The 26189-nt window shown below is 35.2% G+C and overlaps 2 protein-coding genes across 14 annotated transcripts in view; both read left to right on the top strand.

Moving 5' to 3' along the window:
* The first annotated feature begins 4434 nt into the window (after nucleotides 1–4434).
* Nucleotides 4435–26189, top strand: part of LOC110656064 (E3 ubiquitin-protein ligase At4g11680) — a 60955-nt gene continuing 39200 nt past the window's right edge. For 2 of the 13 annotated variants that reach the window (XM_021812632.2, XM_021812646.2), the window contains exon 1: nucleotides 4452–5035. In XM_021812632.2, coding sequence (XP_021668324.2) covers nucleotides 4584–5035 — 452 coding nt within the window. In that variant the 5' untranslated portion in view covers nucleotides 4452–4583. Of the gene's footprint in view, nucleotides 5036–11595; nucleotides 11861–11990; nucleotides 12093–12205; nucleotides 12525–26189 lie in introns of those variants that run through there. The other 11 variants (XM_021812607.2, XM_058147186.1, XM_058147184.1 and 8 more) reach the window with 10 other exon arrangements.
* LOC131179934 (uncharacterized) lies at nucleotides 8804–11399 on the top strand. Its single transcript, XM_058147188.1, has one exon. It carries the CDS (start codon nucleotides 10058–10060, stop codon nucleotides 10562–10564), a length of 507 nt encoding a protein of 168 aa, XP_058003171.1. The 5' UTR covers nucleotides 8804–10057; the 3' UTR covers nucleotides 10565–11399.

The following is a 26189-nucleotide window of genomic DNA, read 5'->3' on the forward strand; positions in this document are numbered from 1 at the left end:
TGTTTGTCTATATCTTATCTTGTTGCTGTAAAAATTTCAGGTCAATTTGACCATTCTACAGTGAGTTATGGCCAAATGAACAGTTACTGTTCATTTGGTCATTTCTACAGGTGCTGGTTGCAGGGTATCCGGAATGGGGCGAACTTTTGGTCCACTTGCTTTGGTCTTTTGAGCATGGTTTCTTCAGAAAAAATGTGCCATTATAAGACTAATTTCATGTCCAATTGGCCAAACACCAATTGGACTTACACAGCCAAAGTTATGGCTATTCAAGTGGGCTGGAATCACAGCCTCCCTACTGGTTACCCTAGGCAGCCTACCAATTCAGTTTGCATCACTCTAAATCTCTTCAAATTATGGTGAACTTACCTCAAATGGTCACTAATTGACCCTTATAATGTTCACTTACCACTTCATAAGCCAAAACCAAATTTCACTCTCCAAAACCCTAGTTCAAATTCATGATTTTCACAATTTCTTTAGTTAACTCTTTCATTCTTTGTATATATATATGTATACACTTTAAACATAATCTCCAATTCACTCTAAGTCCATTAATACAATCAAACTCATTCCTTCCTAGGGCTGCCGAAAATTCAAGGGATGCATACACTTAACTTTTATTCATTTAATTTACAATTTCTCACTTATTTCAAGCTTCTAACATGGAATTAAAGAAGTATATATATAAGTAGGCACTAACCTCACTTTAACCTCTTGTGGGGCAGATTTCTCCAAGCTAAAACTTCACTTTCCTTTCTTTTCTAGGCTGGCAAACACTTCCCAAGAGGTAGAGACAAGTTTTTAGTGAAGGGACTTAGGAGAGTTTGTGGTGAAATAAGGATGAAAATGGAGCTTTGGTTGAGATTCAATGGAGGAAGAGGGGAGGGGGTGTAAAACGTTTTTCTAAGGAGAAGAAGGGCTGCTGTTTGCTTTTTAATTCTTTGGTCTCTTTTGACTCTTTTTATTAGTTAATTTGATGGTTACTTAATTGTGATTGGTGGACAATTTTAAATGACCTCATAATATGTCATAATTGGCATTTTATTGTATTTTCTTTTCTTTTCTCTTCTACTAACTTCAAATTAATTTTTCATCAATATTAATTCATATTTTAGTTCATAATAATTATTTACTCGATTGGACAAGTCGGCCAAAAATTGTCTCTGAAGGCGAAATGACCAAAATGCCCTCCGTTTGGCTTAACGGGTCAAAATTACTGTCTGGAATTGAAAAATTTTTCTAGGTATTTTCTTGGCATTCTAATGCCATAGGAACCTCAGTAATCCTTCTCTGGAGTCCCAAAAATTATTTTATAATTTTTCCCCCGGGTCTAGGGCTCCTCGTTGCGAGAACCGCAACTTCCCTCTGGTTACCCATCGGCAGGCACCGCTCATTTGATTTAGTTGTATTTTATTTCTAACATTTTTACTAAATTTTTCTTATTAATATTTGAGTTAATTATGGTTCCTCGCTTTAGTTTAAATATTTTTTCGGACGTTCTAGGCATGGGACCGACCACCTAATAAGATCATGCGGAATTACTCTGGGAGGATGTTACAAAATTACAAACCGATAGAAGTCTATTTCTAAATTCAGTTTCTATTATGATATTTTCTTGTAGTGGGAGTTAGGAAAAATTCATTGGAAGTGCTTTTTACAGGTTTTGAAGAACGGTTTTCTCCAAATATAAATGGAACTCTGTCAAAATTTTTATAAAATTTGCGGTAAAATTTTAATAGACAAAATTTTTACTAGTTTATAAGCTTTGAATAAATGATTTTAATTCCTACCAAAATGCTCACCACTTCCAAAATGCAAGAAAATAGTTTTAAAATCCCTTGTAGTGTACTTAATGAATTATCGGTAGGTGAAGTTCGGTAGTTCATTAGGTATTCTACGGGAACATGTCATGCCTTACGGAGGGGTAAGGTGTGACAGAGGCAGAGGCAGGGGTAGAGGTAACACTTCTGGCAGCCAAGGCACAGCGAGCCAACCAGAGCAGAGTGGTTCATCAGTCAGGGTGTACACCATACACCAGAGGGAGGAAGCTAAGACATCAGATGTTGTGGCTGGTACTTTCTTCATCTTTGGTAGAGATGTATATGTGTTGTTTAACCCTGGTTCTACACATTCTTATGCTAGTGCCAGTATTGCATGTTCTGTTGCCATTCCTTGCTTGAAAATGGATTATGATGTGCTAGTGACTAGTCCCTTAAGGCAAGAGGTTAGGGTGAACAAATTGTATAAGGATTGTCCTTTGGTGATCCAAGGACATACATTCCTGTTAGACTTAATTGATATGCCCTTCTGAGATTATGATATCATCTTGGACATGGATTGGTTAGCCAGGCATCACGCCATGATCGACTATAGACTGAAGACAATCACTTTTGGTCTTCCCGAGTATGCAAACGTAGTGATACACAGGGAGAGGCAGTTATTGCCATCCAATATCATTTCAGCTGCACTTGCTAGAAAGATGATTAGAAACGAATGTGAAGCTTATCTAGCTCATGTGATAGACACCCAGCTAGGGAGCCCAGATCTTAAAGATATTCCTACAGTATGGGATTTTTCGGATGTATTTCTAGTAGAATTGCCGGGATTGCCTCCGAAAAGAGAGGTGCAGGTTGAAATTGAGACTATGCCTGGTGTGGAACCAATCTCCATCACTTCTTATAGGATGGCACCTGCTGAGTTGAAAGAGTTGAAGGTGCAATTGCAGGAATTGTTAGATAAGGGTTTCATCCGCCCTAGTGTGTCGCCTTGGGGAGCACCAGTATTATTTGTGAAGAAGAAGGATGGTACTCTCCGCCTATGTATAGACTACAGACAGTTGAATAAGGTGACCATAAAGAATAGATATCCTCTGCCACGGATCGATGATTTGTTTGATCAGTTGAAGGATGCAACTGTATTCTCCAAAATTGACTTGAGATCAGGCTACTACCAGTTAAGGGTGCAGGAGCAAAGTATTTCTAAAACTGCTTTTAGGACTCGTTATGGCCACTATGAGTTCTTGGTAATGCCATTTGGGTTGACTAATGCTCCAGCTGCTTTTATGGGCCTGATGAACACTATCTTCAGGCCATATTTGGACCAGTTTGTTGTGGTGTTCATTGATAATATTTTGGTGTACTCAAAGAATGCAGAGAAATACGACAAGCACCCGAGGATAGTATTACAGACTTTAAGGGAGAAGTAGTTGTATGCCAAACTGTCGAAATATGAGTTTTGGTTAAAGGAGATTACATTTTTGGAGCATATTGTATTTGCAGAGGGTATCCAGTTGGATCCTAGCAAAGTATAAGCCATTCTTAATTGGAAGCCACCTAGAAATGTCACGGAAGTTCGGAGTTTCCTTGGTTTAGTCGGGTATTACCGAAGGTTTGTGAAGGGATTCTCCATGATAGCATCTCCACTGACCAAGCTACTTAGGAAGGATGTAAAATTTCAGTGGACTGATCGGTGCCAGGGAAGTTTTGATGAGTTAAAAGAGGCGCCTTTTGGTGGAATGACCTAGAGAGTTGGAAGAACTCCAGAGTTAAGCGTGCTCGCTTGAGAGAAATCCTAAAATGGGTCTCCTAGAAAGTTCTCTCTATGGGACAAAACCGTAAGGCTTATGGCCAAATCGGACAATTCATCTAGTGATTGGAGTCTGATCATTACAAATATTTACAAAGAAAAAATATATGTTGTATTTATTATTATTAGTATTATTATTTTTTATCTTTCTTCCACTTGGTTTCATGATTAAGGTTAAATGTAGTTATGTTGAATGTTATGAACATAATTCGTAGTTGAATTTTCTTTGAATATTCCTTTATTTTTCAAAAATTTAAAATTTTTTACATTTAATATTAGAGTATACAGTTTTTATAGTCTAAAATTTTAATAAATATTTTATTTTAAATTATCACTGCTTAATTCTAAAATTTATTTTTTCACAATTATTTATTTTTTCAAATAGATGTATATTGCACAAACTAAAATAATTCTGCTTGCACAAAGCAAGGAACAAAATTTACAATTTTTTAAAAACAAACAATAAAAAACTGAAAACAGTTTTTATTTTTTAAAAAATTAAAAATAAAATAATCTATAAAGACACCAAACACACTCTAAACCGTTTTAATATTAACTTTAAAAAATTTTAATATTAAAATATATAATTTTTAGAGTTTAAAATTTTAATAACTATTTTATTTTAAATTCTCACTGTTTAATTCTAAAATTTATATTTTCATCATTATTTTATTTTTTTAAATAGATGTATGTTGGACAAACTAAAATAATTCTGCTTGTACAACAAACAAAAAAATTACAAGGAAGAAAACAATTTTTTAAAAAGAAACAGTAAAAAACTGAGCAGTTTTTGTTTTTTGAAAAATAAACAAGAAAACAACCTACAGTGACACCAAACACACCCTAAACTATTATTTCTGCTCCATTTTCCAGACTATGGGTTCATGGCTCGGATTTTCATTTCCTTTGACCCATTACCATATCGGTTAATTCATTCCTTTCTGTTCAAAACCCCAATGCTTCTCTAACCAACGAATCCCTTAGCTTGAACGAAAATGGACCAGCAAGCTACCCATGGTGTTGGTGGAGCTGCTTATTCTCTACTCCGCCACCAAACCATAAGCACCGCACTTTCCCTCCCCCACCACGCGATCTTCCTCGGGGACTGCGCCGATCCCCGATCCGACGGTCTTGACGACGAAACTAGCTCCAGCCTTGACAGCAACAGCAATGGCAACAACTTCTACTATTCGAAGCCCATAATGGTGCTTGACCTCATATGGAACCTGGCCTTTGTAGCGGTCTCAGTGGCGGTGCTATTTTCTGCTTCCAGAGAGAGGCCATCGACCCCTTTGAGGGTTTGGGTGTCCGGCTACTCTTTGCAGTGTCTTTTGCATGTGGGTTTCGTGTATTTTCCGTATCAAAAGAGAATGAGAACTGATCATGATAATGGTGATGGTGGTAGTGTAAGCAATGAGGGTTTACCATACTTGCAGACTCACAGCAGGTATCTTTTACCATTAATGTTATTTTACCTCTTTTTAAAGACATCATTGCGATTGCAACTTCATTTTCATGGTGGCTTGTGGACTTTTCATGTTTTTGTTTTTTTTCTTTCCCTTGCAAGTAACAGTTTTTAGTTTGCAATGTTATTTATTAACGTTCTGTGCAATCTTTTATCTCGCTTTTTGAAATCCTTAGGCAGCAATATAGAATTGAGAGGACAATAATTTTTCTACTATTTTTGCTCTATATGATAGATATAGTTTAGTTTTTGTATACATCCTTTTTCATTACGAGGTTAGATGGGCAATTTAAAGAGATTATTATTATTTTTTTCTTTCTAATAATTAATATTTGCTGAGCTTGAAAAATTATGCAGAATTTCTATGTTCAAATTAATTATTAGTTGATATCAATTGATGAATTGGAACAGCATATCAAATCAAGTTAATGTGCATTTGGTTAATCATTTTTACCATTTCACCATTTTCTTAAGATGATACTGCATTAGCTTTCCTTCCTACATTAGTGGGATTTGTTAAGTCCTAGAGTGGAATTCTATTGAGGTAATTGAACAGGGGAGTACTCAGAGTTCTGAATTTGCACAATTATTCTTGAGGAAGGAATTCTAGCTATTTTGGGTCCACAGTGGAATCTTGTTGTGGCCACTAAAATTTCTAGGGAGACCTTTGTATCATGCTTGCTTACTTGGTGGGGATGAACTCAACTTTAGTCGTCACATTGGCCTGTTTGTGAGCTCAATAGAAAGTCCGATCATGGTTTTACTACATATTGGTGGATGAGTAGTTGAAAATAAGGAAGCAAAATGATACAGGTCAACATTTAAAGGTCATTGGTTTTTTCACGGAATCAGGGTTGGTTTTATAAAATGGTTACATAATGGCCATTTTATAATGGAATTTCAAAGGCTGTTACTGACATAGAATGGTTTTGATTAGGTGTGGGTGAGCAAACAAAACTGCAAACCTGTTATCAAAGAACCAAATCCAAAAATCTGGCTATCTGAACCATTTGGTTCAGCATACCTCAATTATTTCCGTTTGAGGATGGTTTCAACTTCTCTTCTGTAGAAACCACGGGTTAACTAGCTGAACTAATTAACACGACATCAGTTGAACTAGGTAGCATGATTTTAAATAATGGTCGTAACGGCCGTCTTTTAAAGGTTTTTTTGGCTTATTGTTGCTGTTACCACTGTAATTTAACCGATTTTTAAATTTGTAACGGTAAAGGCCGTTACGGCCGTTATTATTTAACAGATTTTTAACTTTGTAACTGTAGAGGCTGTTCTGGCTGTTATTTAAAGGTAATGGCCGTTACTTTTCCAACTAAGAATTTTTAGCCTTTTTTTTTTTTTTTCCATCTTTCATATTAAATGCAGTAGAGAGAATTTTTTTTGGGACAAAAAACTATCTTGGCTCATTCATTTTAGCACCTCTTCATTTTCTCTCTAGGTAACTAAGTCATTTTCTCCCAACTTTCTCTCAATTTTCTCCACAACCGAGTAAAGTGAAGTCATTCATTTCTCTACAAATTTTTGAGTTTAAGATCATGGATCATCAAATAGATAAGGTAATTTTGAAGTAAAGGAAATTGAAGGGTAATTTTTTTTTTAATTTTTAGTTATTTTTGAATATTTTTAGGTAAATACATAAATAATTAGAAAATAATATCAAAGAAAGTTTAGGTTTTAATAATATTTGCCAAGTATAAATTTAGGCTTTGGCAAGATAAAATTTTAAAAAAATAAATAATCATGAAATTAATTCTTGAAATTAATTTTCTAAATTAAATAATAAGTTTACAACCTAATCACATAGTAAGTTAATAACCTAATTACATAGTAAGTGGGTTTACAACCTAAGTTAATGGTCAAAGCTCCCAATCCCAATCCTAGGATCAAAATCAAGATAATAAAAAATCTCCTAAACACTCATTTTGGTGGTAATAATGATAGTTGTTTACTATTTTCTTAGTTATTTTGGTTTTAAATTGATTAATACTAATGATGTATAAGAATAGTGGATTTAATGTGTTTATTTAATATATTTGTGCTTATTATGTAGTTGTGTATCTTAGTTTTAATTATGTCTTTGAATATTTATTCATTTCGTGAACTTTGCAAATTTTTTTAAAAAATTTGTGTAGCGACAGGCCGTTACCGTTACATTACAGCCATTATAAACCCGTTTCCATTATTTGTGATCATGACCGTGAACGTGGACGCGACTGCGATTTAAAACCATGCTAGGTAGATTTGGCTGATGCAATGAATTATAGATTACTGGTAAAAGGTTCAGGTTTTTATAACGAAAGTAAGAGCTGTCTCAAGTGAGATCCAATAAATTTTATTTTTATTTTAAAAGCAAAGATCCAATGAATTTTTTATTTTATTTTTTCAAGTTTTGGCTCTTAGCTCTCCTTATGATTTGTTTTATTTTTTGTTTTTATCATTATTTGTAATCATTTAAATGAGTTTCCTGTTTCTGCTTTGTTGTCAATTCCAATCTTTTTTACTCTTCTTCTCTTTAGTTTCTCAATCTATCATTTGGCCCCATTTCATCCTCGATTTCCTTGTCCTTCAATGTAGTGCATTCTTCTTTCAGACTCTCTTTATATTTTCATGGGCTTTTTGACATGCTTGTATTTGTTGATTAAGTCGTCTGATTGTCCTCTGCATGCCTTTCTGATTCCCTTCTCATTATTGAAGTGTAAGTGAAACACAATACAATAGTTTCTCTCTCTCTCTCTCTCTCTCTCTCTCTCTCTCTCTTTATTTTGTTTTTCTTCCATCAAGAAAACTTGTTCTTCGCCATTACTTGATGGCCACTTTGATCTTAGTTACATGTGTATTTACCTCCAGTTCCTTGATGTCCCACCTACCATTAGTATTTTACTCCAATGATGCATCTAGTGGTGGCATCCTCCATTCCTCCTCCCCTCTAAGATATGACATACCACTATGGATTTTTTTTTTGTTGATAATGAATATGGATCTTTGAGGATTTTGTGATATCACTAATTTGGTTTTTCACCTTCAATTTATGAGGATGATGATTTAGCTATGGGAGTAAAAAGAAAATCGAAAAATTGAGTAAGCAACTGAAAAAAAAAGTTGTCTGATCCATTACGTCCTCGATAGATTGCGGGTTTTTTTTTTAAATTTTTTTTTATATTTTTTTTTAATAACATTCTTTCTAAAGGGTTGATTTTCACTTGTCGCTGAACTTGTGCCGTAGTAACATTACCATTTGTAAAAATTAATTTGTAACACAAAAACCTGTAGATATTAATTTGAGTAACAGTGAAGTCCTAGTACTCGATTTCTAGTGACTTCTCTAGCAAGATACTGATGATGTGTACTTTCGTGTCTGCTATTTTTATGGTATTTTGATAACAATTTTTTCTTTTAGTTGGGTAAAATAATTTTCTCTTACCTCTCTCCCTTTCTCTTACTCCTAGTCTCCTCTCCCCTCCCATCTTTCTGTCTCTCTTTCCTTCCTCTCCTTACTTGTTGCTGCCTTGGCTACCTTGCTTTCTTTTTTCTTCCCATCCATGTCTCCATTTCCTCAAGAAATTTTGTTGTTTTGGTTTTAGAATTGTGGATTATTGCAAGGGAATTTTTTGGGGGCTGAGATAGTTTGAGTTAGGGTTTTAAGCAAAGCAATCAAGTTAACACTAGGGGTAGTTTTGGATTAAAGGAGGGAAAGATGGAGGGGGGAGGGGGGGGGGAGATATAAATTGAGAAGGAGGGGAGGGGGGACGAGAGAGAGACAGGAAAGAGAAGATCAATTTACCTAAATAAAATATAAAATATTATAAAATAGGTTGAGGAGGAAATATACATCAGCATCTCACTGGAGAAATTGCTGGAAATTGATAATAAGGATTTTACTGATCAAATTAATGTCAGATCGGCTTCATATTACAAATTGATGTTTAGTGTTAAGATATGTACCATAAATAGCTAGGATATGTGTATATGTAATGATTGTGTGAATATATTTAGGGGCTAGAATCATTGCTATAATTACGTAGTTAATTAGGATTGTATTTTCTATTTAGTTGTCCTGTACAGATTATAAATTGACACTATTGGCTTGAGGAAATAATCAAGCTCTTTAATCATTCTCAATATTCTTCTTCTGTTCTATCTTCTCATATGGTATCAGAGCCCTCGGTGGGTCTGATTTGAAATCTGAAACAAAGTCCTCATAGGGAGGAACTTTCCCTCCTTTTCCGGTCACTTTCTGGGAGTCCGTGGCTGTCACAGCCTAGCCTAGTGGATTACCCAGCCCAGGATCGGCCTCTCCACTGACCACCGGTGAGACTCTGGTACACGTGCCTTCACGCACTTCTTCCCGTCGACTCGCCGGCCTCAGGCGACCTCAACAACGCTAGTCCCCTCACCTGTTTCTCACTTTTTTGTCACTATCTCTTCATATAGTAGGCTTTTCTGACGTATTTCTGAGCAACATTTCAGTGTGCTTCTCTTGCCAAGATGTCTGAGATTGAGGAGTCCTCCAATACAGCTTCCAACACAGGTTTTCAGATTCTCACACCCATATCCAGCACAGGTTCTGAGATTCTCAAACCCATATTTTCTTTCATTGGTAATTCACCAGCTATTACTACTGTTAAATTAGTAGGAAGTTAAAATTATATGTTTTGAGCTGCATCAGTGGAATTATGGTTTATGGGGCAGGGGTATGATGACCACTTGGTTAAAAATGCCATAGATATAGCTTTAACAAATAGAGCTAATTGGACTAAGATTGATGCTCAATTATGTAGTCTCTTGTGGCATTCTCTAGGCCCAAAATTACTTAATATTTTTTAGTCTTGTAAAACCTGTTGCAAAGTCTGGACGAAGGCGAAAACCTTATATACAAATGATGTGCAGCGTATTTATAAGGTAGCATCAGATATGGTTCATCTGCAGCAAAATCAACAAGATATGTCTAGTTATTTGGGATAAAGGTTTAGTTGAGTTGAGTTGAGTTGTATGCAATGTACTGATAATATTTCTGAGCAACAGCGGGACAGGTTCTTCATGGTTTTGGCATTGATTGGGCTAAGACGACCTGACTTTGATTCTGTTAGAGACCAGATAATAACTAGTCCGGTTGTTCCCACTCTAGAGGATGTGTCTGCCAAGTTTCTACGCATCTCACTCAATAAGAATAATTTCTCTAGAATTGAATCTTCAGTTTTAGCTGCGCAAAGTGGAAATCAACCGAGACAGGGTACTTATCAGAGTGGCAAGGGTAAAAGGCTCCATTGCACTTATGGTGATAAGAGTAATTACAGTCGAGACACTTGTTGGCCCCTTCATGGTCAACCATCATGCCTCATTCAGTCAAATAATGTGGGCCGATCAATTGCTCATATGGCTCAATTCGGTGAAAATGGTATTCTTCCATTACATGATGGAAAGGATCAGGTATCAGATTCTATCCTATTAAATGGAGCTGATTACAAGGAGTATTTGCAATATCAAACAGCCAAATAACAATCTCCTAGCAGTGCTCATTCTGGTTATCTAACACAGTCTTCGCTCACTGGTCCATGGAGCCTAGATTCTGGTGCTTCTAATCATATATCTGGTAACAAAAGTTTGTTCTCATCTCTAGTTTCTCCTTCGGTTTTGTCTAAAGTTATTTTGGCTAATGGTTCACAAACTTTAGTTAAGGGCATAGGAGAAGTAAAAATCTTTCCATTTATTCCTTTAATCATAGTTTTGTTTACTCCAGAATGCCCATATAATTTAATCTCCATTAGTAAATTGACTAAAAATTTCAATTGTTCTGTCACATTTACAACTGACTCTGCTGTTGTGCAGGACCGGAGTACGGAGATGATTGGAATAGGATGTGAGTCACAAGGGTTGTACCATTTTTCTACTTCAAATTCTCCTGTACTACTTTCGCTGATCTTCTTCACAATCGTCTAGGTCATCCGAGTCTTGCCAAATTGCAAAAATTAGTTCTTAGTCTTTCTAGTTTATCTTCTTTTGAGTGTGAGTCCTGTCAACTTGGGAAACAAAGTCGTATTTCTTTTTCCAAGCGAGTCAATAATAGGGTTAAGTCAATATTTGAAATTGTCCATTCAGACATTTGGGGTCCAAGTTGTATCAGTACAACTTTGGGATTTCATTATTTTATTACTTTTGTTGATAATTATTCTCGTTGCGCTTGGTTATTTTTAATGAAGACTCGTTCTGTATTATTCTCTATATTTCAAAAATTTTCTATTGAAATGCGTAATCAATTTGGTGTTTCTATTAAAATACTTCGTAGTGATAATGCAAAAGAATATTTGTCTACTCCCTTTACTCATTTCTTATCTTATCAGGGTATTACTCACCAAACTTCCTGTGCTTATACCCCTCAACAAAATGGGGTTGCCAAACGAAAGAATCGTCATCTAGTTGAGACTGCTCGCACTTTACTCATTCACCATAATGTTCCTCTTCGTTTTTGGAGAGATGCTATTCTTACTGCTTGTTACTTTATTAACCGAATGCCTTCTTCTATTTTGCAGAATCAGTCCTCATTCCATTTTGTTTCCCGACCAAGATGCCCATCAGTTGTCCCAGTGTGTATTTGGTTATATTTGTTTTGTTCATGATCACACTTCTGGCAAAGACAAACTTCAGCCCAAATCAATAAAATGTGTCTTTTTGGGATATTCTAGGCTTCAAAAAGGTTACAAATGCTACAATCCACTTATAAATAAATACTTTGTGTCAACTGATGTAACCTTCTTTGAAACATCTTCCTATTTTTCCTCCAACACTGCATCCAAGGTTTTTATTCCCACAGCCTTACCATTTTCTACTCTTCTTCCACCACCAATCAGTCCACCACCTCTACATGTCTACTCACGTCATCCTCATCATCCCACTAATACCATTGATGCTCCTTTGCTTGATACAGGTACAACACTGGCTCCTGATGACTCTTGCCCTCCTTCATCTTCACCTATTCCGGTCTCGCCTTCAACAGACGATGCTACTCCTCCCATTGCCATCCGAAAAGGTATTCGTTCGTCTTGAAATCCTCATCCTATTTATAATTTTGTGAGTTATCATCGTTTGTCTCCTTCCTATTATGCTTTTGTCACCACTTTGTCTAATGTATTTGTACCTAAGACTGTTAGAGAAGCTTTGGAACATTCAGGATGGTGTAATGCAATGGTTGAAGAGATGACTGCTCTCTATAACAATGACACTTGGGATTTGGTGCCACAACCGAAGGGCAAATCTACTGTTGGCTATCAATGGGTTTATACAGTCAAGGTGGGGTTTGATTGCTAGATTGATAGACTTAAAGCTCGCCTTGTTGTAAAGGGCTATACTCAGATCTTTGGCCTCGATTACAGTGATACCTTCTCTTCTGTGGCTAAGATTGCCCCGGTTCGCCTTCTTATTTCCTTAGTTGTCATCTATCATTGGCCACTTCATCAATTGGATATCAAAAATGCCTTTTTACATGGCAAGCCAGCTGATGAAGTTTATACGGAGCAACCGCCAAGGTTTGTTTCTCAGGGGGAGTCTGGTTTGGTGTGTCGCCTACGGCGTTCTTTATATGGCTTGAAACAATCTTCGAGAGCATGGTTTGAGCGGTTCAGTACTGTAGTCCAACAATTTGGAATGTCTCGGAGTGAAGATGACGATTCAGTATTTTTCCACCATAATGGCCATGATAAGTGCATTTATCTCGTTGTTTATGTTAATGACATTGTTATTACAGGAAATGATCATGTTGAGATATGATAAGTGCATTTATCTCGTTGTTTATGTTAATGACATTGTTATTACAGGAAATGATCATGTTGAGATCTCAAAACTCAAACAACACTTGTTTAGTCATTTTCAGACTAATGATATTGGGAAGCTAAAGTATTTCTTGGGGATTGAAGTGGCACAATCCAAGACAGGTAGCGCCATTTCTCAAAGGAAATATGCTTTGGATATTATATTGACAAAGATGGGCATGTTAGACTATAGACATGCAGATACTTCGATGGATCCAAATGTCGAACTTGTTCCTGGACAGGGGGAGCCATTGGAGGATCCTAGTAGATACCGGAGATTTGTTGGAAAAGTCAATTATCTTACAATCACACGCCAAAACATCTCATTTGTTGTAAGTGTGGTCAGTCAGTTTCTTCAAGCACCATATAGTAGTCATTGGGATGCAGTTATTCGGATACTCAGATATATTAAAGGAGCTCCAGGACAAGGCTTGTTATATGAAGACAGGGGTCATTCACAGATTATTGGTTATTTAGATGCAGATTGGGCAGGTTTTCTTTCAGACAGACGGCCTACTTCAGGATATTGCATTATGATTGGAGGTAATTTGATTTCTTGAAAAAGTAAGAAGCAAGATGTGGTTGCTAGGTCAAGTGTAGAAGCAGAATATCGAGCTATGGCTTTGGCAACTTGTGAACTTATATGGTTTGAAACAACTTCTCCAAGAGTTGAAGTATGGGGAACTTAAACAAATGCAGCTAATTTGTGACAATCAAGCTACACTTTACATTGCCTCTAATCCAGTATTTCATGAGAGAATGAAACATATGGAGGTTGATTGTCATTTTATTAGACAAAAGATTGAATCTGGGTGTATTGCCACTAGCTTTGTTAGCTCAAATGACCAATTAGCAGATATCTTGACAAAGTTTCTTAGAGGCTCTCGGATTGAATATATTTGTAACAAGCTTGGAGCATATGATTTGTATGCTCCAGCTTGAGGGGGAGTGTTAAGATATGTACCATAAATTGCTAGGATATGTGTATCTGTAATAATTGTGTGAATATGTTTAGGTGCTAGAATCGTGGCTATAATTACGTATTTAATTAGGATTGTATTTCCTATTTAGTTGTCCTGTACAGATTATAAATTGATACCATTGGCTTGAGGGAATTATCAAGCTCTTCAATCATTCTCAATATTCTTCTTTTGTTCTATTTTTTACAAAGTCTAGGGACAGTGTGTAAATATTACCCATTTCTAACTAAAATGATTTATTTGGTTTGGTCCATAATTTCCTTTCATGGTTTGGTTGCGTAGCTCATGCTTACCCATGGCTAGGGCTGTGTGGTTCCGGTTCTTGTTTGGTTCTTTGTAAAAACTAGAACCAGAATCGAACTTCGGTTTTCATTTTTTGGAACCAAAAGAGCAATCAAATTTTGGCTCCCATTCTAGTTCCGATTCGGTTCTGCTTTTGGTTTTAGTTCCAATTCCAAGTCGGTTTAGTTCTCATTTCCTACACTTAAAATTGCAGTATTATTATATTTTTTTAAAAGAACAAAAAAATTATATATTTTTAGTATTAAAATATCAATAAAAATACTTGTATTAATATTAAAATAATAATATCTATATCAAAATAAAATATCAATAAAGTAACAAACATAATAACTTGCTCAAGAGAAATATTAAAATCAAACTAATAATTCTTACATAAAAACACAAGATAATACAAAATATCCATGATGTTTGCACTGAGTGGGGATAGTTTAGTGGGCCAGAATTCTGCTCAAATCCTTTTAGCTCATGGTGCATGAGCTGTTACGCTATAAGGGGTTAGAGTTGTGCCTCTGTTAAAAGTTTAAATTTTTGGCATGGTAGTAAGCGCTCGTTCATACAATTAGTATCAGAGTTGAGGTCATGGGTTTATATCCCTGGCAGGTGTTGGGGGTGGATTGTTAGCACTGAATGGAGATATCTCAGTGGGCCAACATTCTACTTAGATCCCCTTCAAATTGTGATGCTTGGGCTGCTACACTATAAGGGGTTAGAGTTGCGCATCTGCTAAAAGTTTAAACTTTTGGTATGGTGATAAGCGTCTGATTTTACAAATAATAAGTTATATAATATTACTATCCAAATTGTAAAATAACAGCAAATCAATGAGTATAATATAAGTTAGGATTAATGTAACCTAAGTCTAGAGCACAAAACTACATAATTTTTTGTTTTATAGATATTCTTTACTATATTTTCATTCAACTTTTAAAATTAAAATTTTGTTGAACAATGTATAATATTTACTAATTTAAATTTTGATTAACAATACTAAGTATTAAAAATAAATTTAACTTTAATATAATAGATGTTTATAAAAGTTTTGTAGATTATAATTAAAACATTTTCAAATTAAAAATAAGATAGCTAATGTAATCTTAAACTTAATGAATTTAATTATTAACTCCGACTCTTAAATATTATTTTGGCTCATGCTCTCGACTATCACCACAGATCTTATAAAAGATTTTATTTGGATCGCATCACTGACTTTTTAAATAGGTCATAATTCAATCTTATGAAACAAAACATACATAAATTAAGTCACTTCATAATATATATCTTAATAAATATATTTACTATCTTATACATATTTTTCAATTATATAATTTTTAACAAGAAAGTATACTACATGATTAAAAGATAATTTAATAAGATAATTAATGACTATAAAGTGATTTAATGTATTTATAATTAAAAATAATAAATGTTAATATTGGGTTACATATATACACTTATAATTAATAACAAATTAAATTATGAATATAACAATTTTAATTGCATATAGTAAGTTATTGAAACTATGTAATATATCTAAAATATATAAAAAATATATATGTATAAAATCGATTCCTCGGTTCGGTTTCGGTTCATTTCAGTTTCAGTCTGATTCCGGTTTGATTCTTGATGAAGAACCATAACCAAACCAAAACAGTAAAACAACTTCGGTTTGGTTCATACAGTAACAGTTTTTTTTCAATTTCGGTTCAGTTCGGATTCCCCAGGAACCATGCACAGCCCTACTAATGGCCTTGGTTTGGTGGCTTATTTTTTAGTTTGGAATTGAAAGTAGGGAAACCCAATTTACATTAAAAAACAAAGAGTAGCACCACAAGTTTCTATTTCAATTTGGAGCTAAAAATACTGGCTAAGATTTTATGTGCAAATTTGAGATCTAGTCATAGTGAAAGTGAAAAGGAAAAATATCTCTTTTCTGGGACTGATGTAGTGGGAGAGTTTAGGGCAATTAAATATCAACAATTATGGTTACCATAGGGCGATTGTGGTTGGAACAATATAAATTAACTACTACTGTCCTATTTATACTAGTTAGGACAAATCCTAATTTTAGATGGAAAAGTATTCCTAATTAATGAAGTTGAATAAATTGGAATCCTATATAAAGAAGGAAAACAAAATAGGAATCCTGCGTAAATGAAAATTGAAAAAAAAACAAAAACATTGAAGTCTTAATTTAATTTGGATGCTCTTGCATCATTCTCCCCGGGTCAGAAAAGAACTCGGCTCTAATGAGTAAACCTTGACATATTCCATATATATGGTTGGATCAACTCATTTCAGCTCTTCGTAAAAAATTCCACGTGCTTTCATTTGCTTGTTTACCAAGCCACTTTACCAAGAATTGTCTATATGGGTACCCTCGTCTAGATCAAACTTCCTTGACATTTAACACTTCTTCAATAACATCAGCCTTTGCAGCTGGTAGTTGCTGAATTTGAGTCTCAATGGAAGATGCAACACCATCAAATCCATAAAAAGGATACAAGTCTGAAACCTTAAAGATCGGACTAATTTGCAACTCAGGTGGAAGCTCAATTAAATAGACATTTGAACCGATTTTCTTCAACACCTTACAAGGTCCCAACTTCTTAGATTTCAGCTTCTTGTAAGTTCCTTTAGGAAATCATTCTCGTCTCAAATGCATAAGTACTTGATCACCTTCTTCAAATTCCTGCATACGATGCTACTGATTGGCAGTAAAAGAATATGCTGCATTGTTGGCTTTTAGGGCAGCTTTTACTGTTCATAAATCTTTCAAATGTGATTAGCAAATGCTTCCCCTTCATCACTTTAGCTTCTTGTGGCAAGGCTACCAAATGAAGCACATGTTGAGGTTTCAACCCATAAGCAGCTTCAAAAGGTGTCTTTGATGTAGTGGGATAGTGGTACTATTATATCTCAACAATTAGGGTTAAAATAGGGTGATCGGGGTTGGAACAATAGAAAGTGATTAGATTTAAAGAAAACTTGTGAATTAAAATTCTGAATTGAAAAATATGATAGAATACATAAATTAACTACCGCTGTCCTATTTATACTAGTTAGGACAAATCCTAATCTTAGATGGAAAAGTATTCCTAATGAAGTAAAATACTTTACTAAATAGGAATCCTAAATAAAGAAGGGAAACTAAATAAGAATCCTTCATAAAGAAGGAACATTGAAAAAAAAAAAAAAAACTGAAATCCTAATTTAATTCGGATGCTCCTGCATCATTTTCCCTAGGTCAGAGAAGAAGTTGGCTTTGATGAGTAAACCTTGGCATATTCCTCGAATATGGCTGGATCAACTCGTTTAAGCTCTTCTTCAGAAATCCACATGCTTTCATTTGCTGATTTACCAAGCCACTTTACTAAGAGTTGTCTATATGGATTCCCTTGTCTAGATTGAACTTCCTTGATATTCAACGCTTCTTCACTAACATCAGCCTTTGCAGCTGATAGTTCCTGAATTTGAGTCTCAATGGAAGATGCAACACCATCAAATCCATAAAAAGGACACATATAGTCCTCAATCTCAATATAAAAAGGACAAAATCAACACCATCAATTCTGTCCCAAAATTTCTCCATATAGTCCTCTAAAAGTGCCCTATAAACTTTACATCTCCATCAGAAGCAGGAGAAGTAAGCAGAAAGAGAGATCTGGTTGCATAATGCCATGTGTACGAATTAGAAGGATCTAAAAATGATGATTGATTAGAGTGTTGGTGGGGCAATGTGATCTAAAAATTATATAAGATTTAACTCTTAAATTACTTATAATTTAAGATATTTATTATTTTATTTTTTAGTTTATAGATAATTATCTTACAAATGTATACTAAATTTATTAAGAATACAACTCAACTTAACTCAACTAAGCCTTTATCCTAAAAATTTGGGGTCGGCAAATTTATTAAGAATAAATTTATTAAATTTTAAATTCTAAGTAATTTAAGAGTTAAGTCTTAGATAATTAATTGTCAACTTTATAATACATTATGACATTGGAGGGTGATTGGGAACGTAGTGACATTAGAGGGTGATTGGGAACGTAGTAAACTTTTGATTCTAAGCCTAATATATAATAATTACTAACATAATTAGTGCTAAGATAGTTATATGTATGAGATTAGGTACTAATTAATGTGCATAAAATGTTCAATCCTACAATTTAATGATAAGATGACATGTACTGTTAAAAAACATTGTTGTTGAGCTTAGCAAGGGTGAAAAGCTGAATGGTAACAACTATGAAATATGGAGCATGAATATCTAGTATGTGCTTGAAGAGTAAGAGGCTCAAGAAGCTCAACCTGATCTTGGAAATGCTTCAAGATGGCAACACAGCCCAACACAGGAGGGATTGTGATTCTGATTGATGAACAACTCCTCCAGGCAGTGATACGCTCTTTGCTAAACAGCTGGGAGAATATGAAGATGCATTTGACTCGCAATGTCTACGTTAAGACTTTAGAAGATGCTATTGCCACCTTGAGCTAGAGGAGGAACGCCTCTGATTTGACAAGCTAAGTATAGATGTCTAAATGGGTAGTTTATGTTCTTAAGGAGGCAAAGGGCACAAGCACGAGTTAAGGTGGGAACCATCAAAGGGGAAAAGGAGAAGCCAATAAGAAACCAAAAATTGAGAAGGAAATGGTCCTTTCAAGAAGAAGAACAAGAAAATTGTAAAAGTGAAACATTTTAATTAGGGCAACAAAGGACATTTTGCTTATGATTGTATCTAGCCCAAAAAGTTAAACAGCCTTTTAGTATTTAAAAGTGCAATTCATGTTTTTAGTTCTTTTTACTAACTGAATCTAATACTTTGTGGATTGTAGATTCAAGTGCCACAGACCATGTGGCGAAGGATAGAGATGCTTTCAGATGCCACTACCACTTTTGTACTTAACTGAGTGCGTACCGAGTTAGTTACTTCCATACCATATGAATTATAGACAACATGTAAACCGGACTTATGTTTTATGACACCTTGGGGTTGTGCTGCATGTGCTCGTGTGAACCTTTTCATAAATTTGGAAAATTAGGTCCAAGAGGGAAGAAGTGGATCTTTATGATATAATAATCAAAATGATATGTGTTCATTGGTGAGCAAGAAAATGGAAGTATATTGAATCACGAGAAGTCACGTTTTTTAAAAAAAGATTTTTCAAGGCAGGGTGGGATAGGACAAGACTTATCTCTATTTGAAACTCATGATCAGGATGCTTCCGTTGTAGAAATTCAAACAGTTATACTTCCGAGTGGAAGCATTATGAATATCAATGAATATGTTCATTTAGATTCACCATTGCACCTTGAAGTGAATTCCACCTTTGATGCTTGGTCTGAGTGGGAGTAACATACTCATTGACGAGTCAATGAATCAATCTCAACCAATAAGAATGAGTAGTCTAATGGTTCCTCGTTGTCGTTTTGAGATCGAAGGGATAACATTTATAGTTACTACTAGTGAAGAAGAGCCAATGAATATTAATGAGGCTATTTCATGCCCAGTTAAGGAAAAATTGATTAAAGCAATGGAAGAAGAGATGAAGTATATGAAATCTAACAATGTTTGGGAACTAGTTACTTTACCTTTATGAAGTAAAGTAATTGAGAATAAGGGGGTTCAAAAAAAAAAGCGTGAAATTGATGGCAGTATTGAAAGACAGGAAGCTCGCCTAGTGGCTAAGGAATATACACAATAGGAGGGAATAGATTGTGAGAAAACTTTTTCGCTTGTTGTGAGGTTCATCTTGATAAGATTAATCTTTAGCTGTGCCAACCTAGATCTTGAAATACATCAAATGAATGTGAAGACTACTTTTCTCAATGGAGAATTAAAAGAGGAAATCTATATGGAACAACATATAGGCTTTATCAAAGAAGGCCAAGAGCACATAGTGTGTAGCCTTTTGAAGTCAATTTATGGTCTCAAATCAACGGTCTTCAAGGCAATGGTATATTAGGTTTCATAATGCAATCATGTCGAATGATTTCAATATGATCAATGAAGATTATTGCATGTATATTAAAGGATTTAAGGACAAATATGTAATTTGTCATTGTATATAGCTGACGTATTGATAGCTGGACATGATAAAGAGTATGTTAAAATTGTGAAAGGATGGTTGTCATCTAATTCTGAGGTTAAAGATATGGGTGAGGCTACGTATATCCTTGGAGTTAAGATTTCAAGGGATCGCTTGTAAAAATTGTTCTCTTTCACTAGAGTCATTTATTAAGAAGGTTCTAGAGCGATTTAATATTCAAGACTGCAAGCCTATATATACTCCTATTTCAAAGGGTGAAGCTTTAAGTTGAAGATTATGTCCTAAGGCTCCATAAGAAAAGGTCAAATGAAAACTTTTCCTTATGCTAATTCGGTCGGAAGTCTAATGTATGCTATGATGTGTACAAAATTTGATATTTGCTATGCATGGTAAGTAGATGTCAATTTGAGTTTGGTCAAGCACATTAGAAAGTAGTGAAAAGAATAGTGAGGTATCTCAAGGGCACAAATGATTACTCATTGTGTTATTGAGGAAAAGATCTGCAATTAAGAGGCTATACGATGCTGATTGGGGAAGAGATTTGGATGAGAGAAAATCTTCCTTCGGGTACATTTTCTTACTGAATGATGGTCTCATATCATGGAGTAGTAAAAAGCAATCATGGATAGCTTTATCCACAATGGAAGCCGAGTTCATTGCATTTTCGACTACTGTGCAAAAGGCTGTTTAGTTAAAATGCTTTCTGGTACACTTGATAATGTTTGATAGTGCTATTGAGCTAGTGACTGTATATTGTGATAGTCGAGTAGTAAGAGCTTACACGAAGGATCCCAAATGTCATGGGAAGACCAAACATGTTGACATCTAATATAATTTTGTGAAGGACATGGTTGTACATAAAGAAGTGAACATGAAGTACATTTTTGCGCACGAGATGGTAGCAAATCCATTAACTAAGCCTATTGCAAAAGATGTTTTCTATAGGCATGTAAAATCATTGGGCTTGTATAGATGTTAATGTATTAGTACATATTATTTTCCAAGAATGTTCATGTAAATGATGTTATTTATAGTAATTTTATTTTTCCATTATTGCAATTTGTTGCAAAACATACATATATGTTCATGTTAAGTATCTAAGTCTTTCATTAAGGGAAGTGTGTTGGACAGATAAATATATTGGCCTTCTCACACAGACAATCGCTTTTATTACTTATGAGGGACTGAAAATTAGACTGTTATAAGTTTTATTATCTAGGAGATAATGTTGGGAGCTTGAAGTTATAACACAAAAAATTGTATCAAGTGAAATATGATTAAAGAGTCCTTGTAATAATTACATTGACACTGTGAGTAAATCACATTATTTATCTTAAACACTAGATGTGAGTTTCATATGGTATTATGTAGGTAAGGAAACTCAAATTCAAGCATCAAATATGCTTGAATCATCATTTGTACGGTATCTAGAATAGAGATATACACTTCATGGGAAAAGAGATGATATTGTAACATGTGATTCATATCACATGTGCTTGTGTCCAAAGGGAAACACAAGTTAAGATCTCTACTTGTTTTTGTGTGAGACTTTAAGGATTGTAAGTAATCTTTGCCTGTACCCTTATGACTCTAATTTGTTACTTAAGACTTAATTTAGTGTTTGCTATCTTTGGTTGTCGGTAAAGAACTATGTGAGATATGATTTGATGGGGCATTCCTAAACTATGTGAGATATGATTTGATGGGGCATTCCTAAAAAAGCAAAGTAAATTAAGGTTGAGAGTATCGGGAGAGGAAGATCTTTAAGAATTATCACATTAATTTGTGTTCATTAACTTATCAATTATATTTATCTTTGGATATGACATAATTATGAACTCAACGTATCTTAAATGAAATTTGGGGAGATTTAAATGTGATATGATGATTTATGGTACTGCATATTGCATCTACTCTAATTCTGCCAATCGAGCGTTTATATAATCCTAATAGATATATAGCACTTGACCTCTCGAATTATGCACTGGTCACACGGTCTATTTGTTAAATACGAAAATTGCAGTTTTTGAGTAAGAAAGTTAATTATTCATATGTGAGTGGGAGATGTAGTGAACTAAGCCTACACATGATTGGGCTAATGATGAAGCAAGCCCATATGAGCCTTAATATTCTGCAGCCCACGGAAAAGAGATTTCAGAATTCTTTTTATGGTAGAAACGTGCATGTAGTGGACAACTAATTCCACCTTCTACGCGATTCATGGGGCAGTTATTGAAGATATAAACAAAATTTTTGAAACAAATTTGTTCTGGGAACAAATTGATAACTAGCAGAAGATAAGTTTGGATGGCTCATATGATGCTACATTGGTAATTCTTAAGAGGGAAAAAAATGCTACTTTGGCTGCTTTGTTATGGTGCATTAAGGTGCTCTTTGTTTACTCAATCTACATCAAGTAATTGTAAGAGTATGTTGCGTAATAGAGTTCCCAAGACCCAAACCTGAAGAAGAAGAAGAAATAATGGGAAGAAGAACAAAGGAAATAGTAGAAGGGGGGAGAGAATATCAAGAGAGAAGGGAAGAGGGAGAGAAAGGAAAGAGTAGAGAGAGAGAATAAGAGACACAAGAAAGAGAGAGAGAGAATAAGAGAGACAAGGATTTGTTGTATTGTTATGGAAAGTCAATCACTATATTATTTCTCTGTATATTCTGTATTCTGTATTCCAATTTAGGATTCTTATTTAGGATTTCTTCCTGATTAGCAGAACACAATTATAGGAATCAATTGTATATATATACCTATGTACAGATTAATTGAAATTAAGGAGAATCATCTCTTTCTACATGGTATCAGAGCAGGTCATCTATCTAGGGTGACTATTTGTTCTCACTACCCAGCTCAGGAGAGATCTTGGCTGCCAACCGGCCGTTTCGACTCTGATCAACATTGCCGGCGTCGCGTCAACCCTCTCATTCCACCACTGTGTGTTGTTGCCTGATCTAGTACACCATTAAAGGACTTCTGAGGTTTGGCTCTCAGATCCTATTTCGGTATTTGCTTGATTTGTGATTTTGGGTTATTTTGCTGCTGCAAGCACTTTGGATTAGCGTTTCGGTTAGTTTTCTTTGTCTCAACAAATGGTAGACAATAAGAATGTTATTTCTGATGTGATTCCGGTGATGACTAAGATCACAGAACACAAACTTAATGGTTCGAATTACTTGGAGTGGAGTAAGACTGTTAGGGTTTATTTGCGTAGCATTGATAAGGATGATCACCTTACTAAAGATCTACCTACTGATGATACACGACAAACTTGGCTAAAGGAGGATGCTCGGTTGTTTTTGCAGCTTCGGAATTCAATTCACAATGAGGTAATTAGTTTAATTAATCACTGTGAATTTGTTAAGGAATTGATGGATTACTTAGATTTTCTGTATTCTGGTAAAGGGAATATCTCTTGTATTTATGATTTTTGTAAAGCATTCTACCGTGCGGAGAAAGAGGATAAGTCTCTCATAGCTTATTTAATGGATTTTAAACGGGTAGATGAGGAACTTAATGTATCGTTGCCTTTTAGTCCTGATGTGAAAGTTCAGCAGGCCCAATGGGAGCAATTCGCTGTTATGAGTTTTCTTGTAGGCCTTCCTTTAGAGTATGAGACTGCTAAATCTCAGATTCTCTCTAGTTCTGAGATTTTCTCTTTGCATGAAACGTTCACACGAGTCCTTCATACAGAGAGTACCCAATCTTCACAGTCTGCCAGTAGTGCTCTTATTAGCCGTAATCCAAATGGACAACAGGGTAATAGAAGAGGAAGTAGAGGAGGAATTACAGCCAACAGAAGTAATCAGCGTAATGGAGAAGCTAGTTTTAATCAGGACTCAAGAGGAGTCATTTGTTATTATTGCCATGAGCCTGGCCATACAAAATATAATTGTTCGCAACTTCAGAGAAAAAATTAGCGATCACATATGGCAAATATGACAGCAGAGGATTCTACAGTATCTTCCTCTGAGAAAACTGTTTTGGTATTTGTAGAGGATTTTGCACAGTTTTTCAAGTATCAGGCATCTCTAAAGCCTATCATTTCCCCTGTCATTGCGATCACTGAGTCGGGTAAATCCACTACATGGCTTGTATCTTCCTCATCCAAATGGGCTATTGATTCTAGTGCGACAGATCACATGACATGTAATTCTAGTCTTTTATTCGCTTTTCAGTCTAATCTCACTTCCTCTACTGTTACTTTAGCTGATGGTTTTACTTCTTGTATCATGGGTTCTGGAACTGCGAATCCGACTTAGTCAATTTCTTTGTCATCTGTTTTGTGTCTATCAAAATTTTCTTTTAATCTACTTTTTGTTAGTAAACTTACTCGTACTTTAAATTGTTCTGTTTCCTTTTTTCCTGACCAGTGTTTGTTTCAGGATCTTACGATGAAGTAGATTATTGGTAGAGGACGTGAGTCGGGTAGTCTCTACATTCTGGAAAATCATGTACCGCGGTCGCTTGTTTGCTCCAGTGCCTTAACACCTCTTGAAGCTCATTGTAGATTGGGCCATCCTTCTTTGTCTACCATAAAGAAGCTGTGTCCTCAGTTTCAGTCTTTATCAGTACTAGAATGTGAGTCGTGTCAATTTGCAAAACATTATTGTTTGCCTTCTGTGTCTAGAGTCAATAAACGGGCTTCGTCCCCTTTTGAGTTTGTTCATTCCGATGTTTGGGGTCCTTGTTTTGTTACTTCTAAAATTGGATTTCGTTATTTTGTTACTTTTGTTGATGATTACTCTCGTGTTATCTGGTTATATTTAATGAAGAATCGTTCTGAGTTGTTTTCTATCTTTTGTGCCTTCTGTAATGAAATCAAAACTCAATCTAATATTTCTGTGTGCATATTAAGAAGTGACAATATCAAAGAATACTTTTCAGTACAATTTCAGTCTTATATGACACAAAATGACATTCTTCATCAGTCTTCCCGTATGGATACCCCATCCCAAAATGGCATAGGCTTAGTGAATGGATCAGCTGGATTTTCAGCTGATGCTTTTTTTTGCATGGCTACATCGCCTCATCTATTTATCTCTTTGATAATATGGTAGCGCCTTTCTATGTGCTTGGATTTCTGGTGAGACTGGGATTCCTTATCCAAACAACCTCTTTTGCAGCATTTGATGCAACAATGTATGCGGCCTCTGTAGTGGAATCAGCAGTGGTACTCTGTTTGAAACTCTTCCAACTAACTGCACCTCCATTACAAATGAACAAAACCCGGAGGTAGACTTTTTATCATCGATATCTGATTGGAAATCAGAATCAGTATAACCATCCAATTGCAAGTCGCCACCTCCATAAATCAAGAATAAATCCTTAGTTTTTCTCAAGTACTTAAGGATGTTCTTAACAGCTATCCAGTGTTCCAAACCTGGATTGGATTGAAACCTGCTAGTCAAACTAACAGCATGTGCGATATTCGGCCTAGTACACATCATTGCATGCATCAAACTTCCAATAGCCAAAGCATATGGAATCTTGACCATCTTATCTCTTTCTTCATGTGTCTTTGGAGACATCTCTTTAGAAAGGTGGATACCATGTCTCACTGGCAAAACAAGCATGTTAAACCTCTTTAACACCTTTTTCAAGTGTATACGTTGTGATAAAACAATTATTCTTTTCGCTCTATCTCTATAGATACGAATTTCAAGAATATAGGTTGCCTCTCCTAAGTCTTTTATGGAGAATGTATTTGACAACCATACCTTTACAGTTGTCATCATACCTATGTTATTACCTATCAATAGAATATCATCCACATATAAGACAAGGAAAGTGATAGCACTGTCACTAACCTTCTTATATGCACATGGTTCATCCACATTTTTTATAAAACCAAATGACTTAATGGCTTCATCAAAACGGATGTTCCAACTCCTCGAAGCTTATTTCAACCCATAAATGGATCGCTTTAGCTTGCATACCTTGGAACCATCTTGGGATTTAAAACTCCTAGGTTG

This window comes from Hevea brasiliensis, chromosome 5, assembly GCF_030052815.1.
Source record: "Hevea brasiliensis isolate MT/VB/25A 57/8 chromosome 5, ASM3005281v1, whole genome shotgun sequence".
NCBI lineage: Eukaryota > Viridiplantae > Streptophyta > Magnoliopsida > Malpighiales > Euphorbiaceae > Hevea > Hevea brasiliensis.

Bases quoted from the DNA above. Each gene is read 5' to 3' on its own strand.
- LOC131179934 (XM_058147188.1), top strand. From the start codon at position 10,058: ATGCAATGTACTGATAATATTTCTGAGCAACAGCGGGACAGGTTCTTC.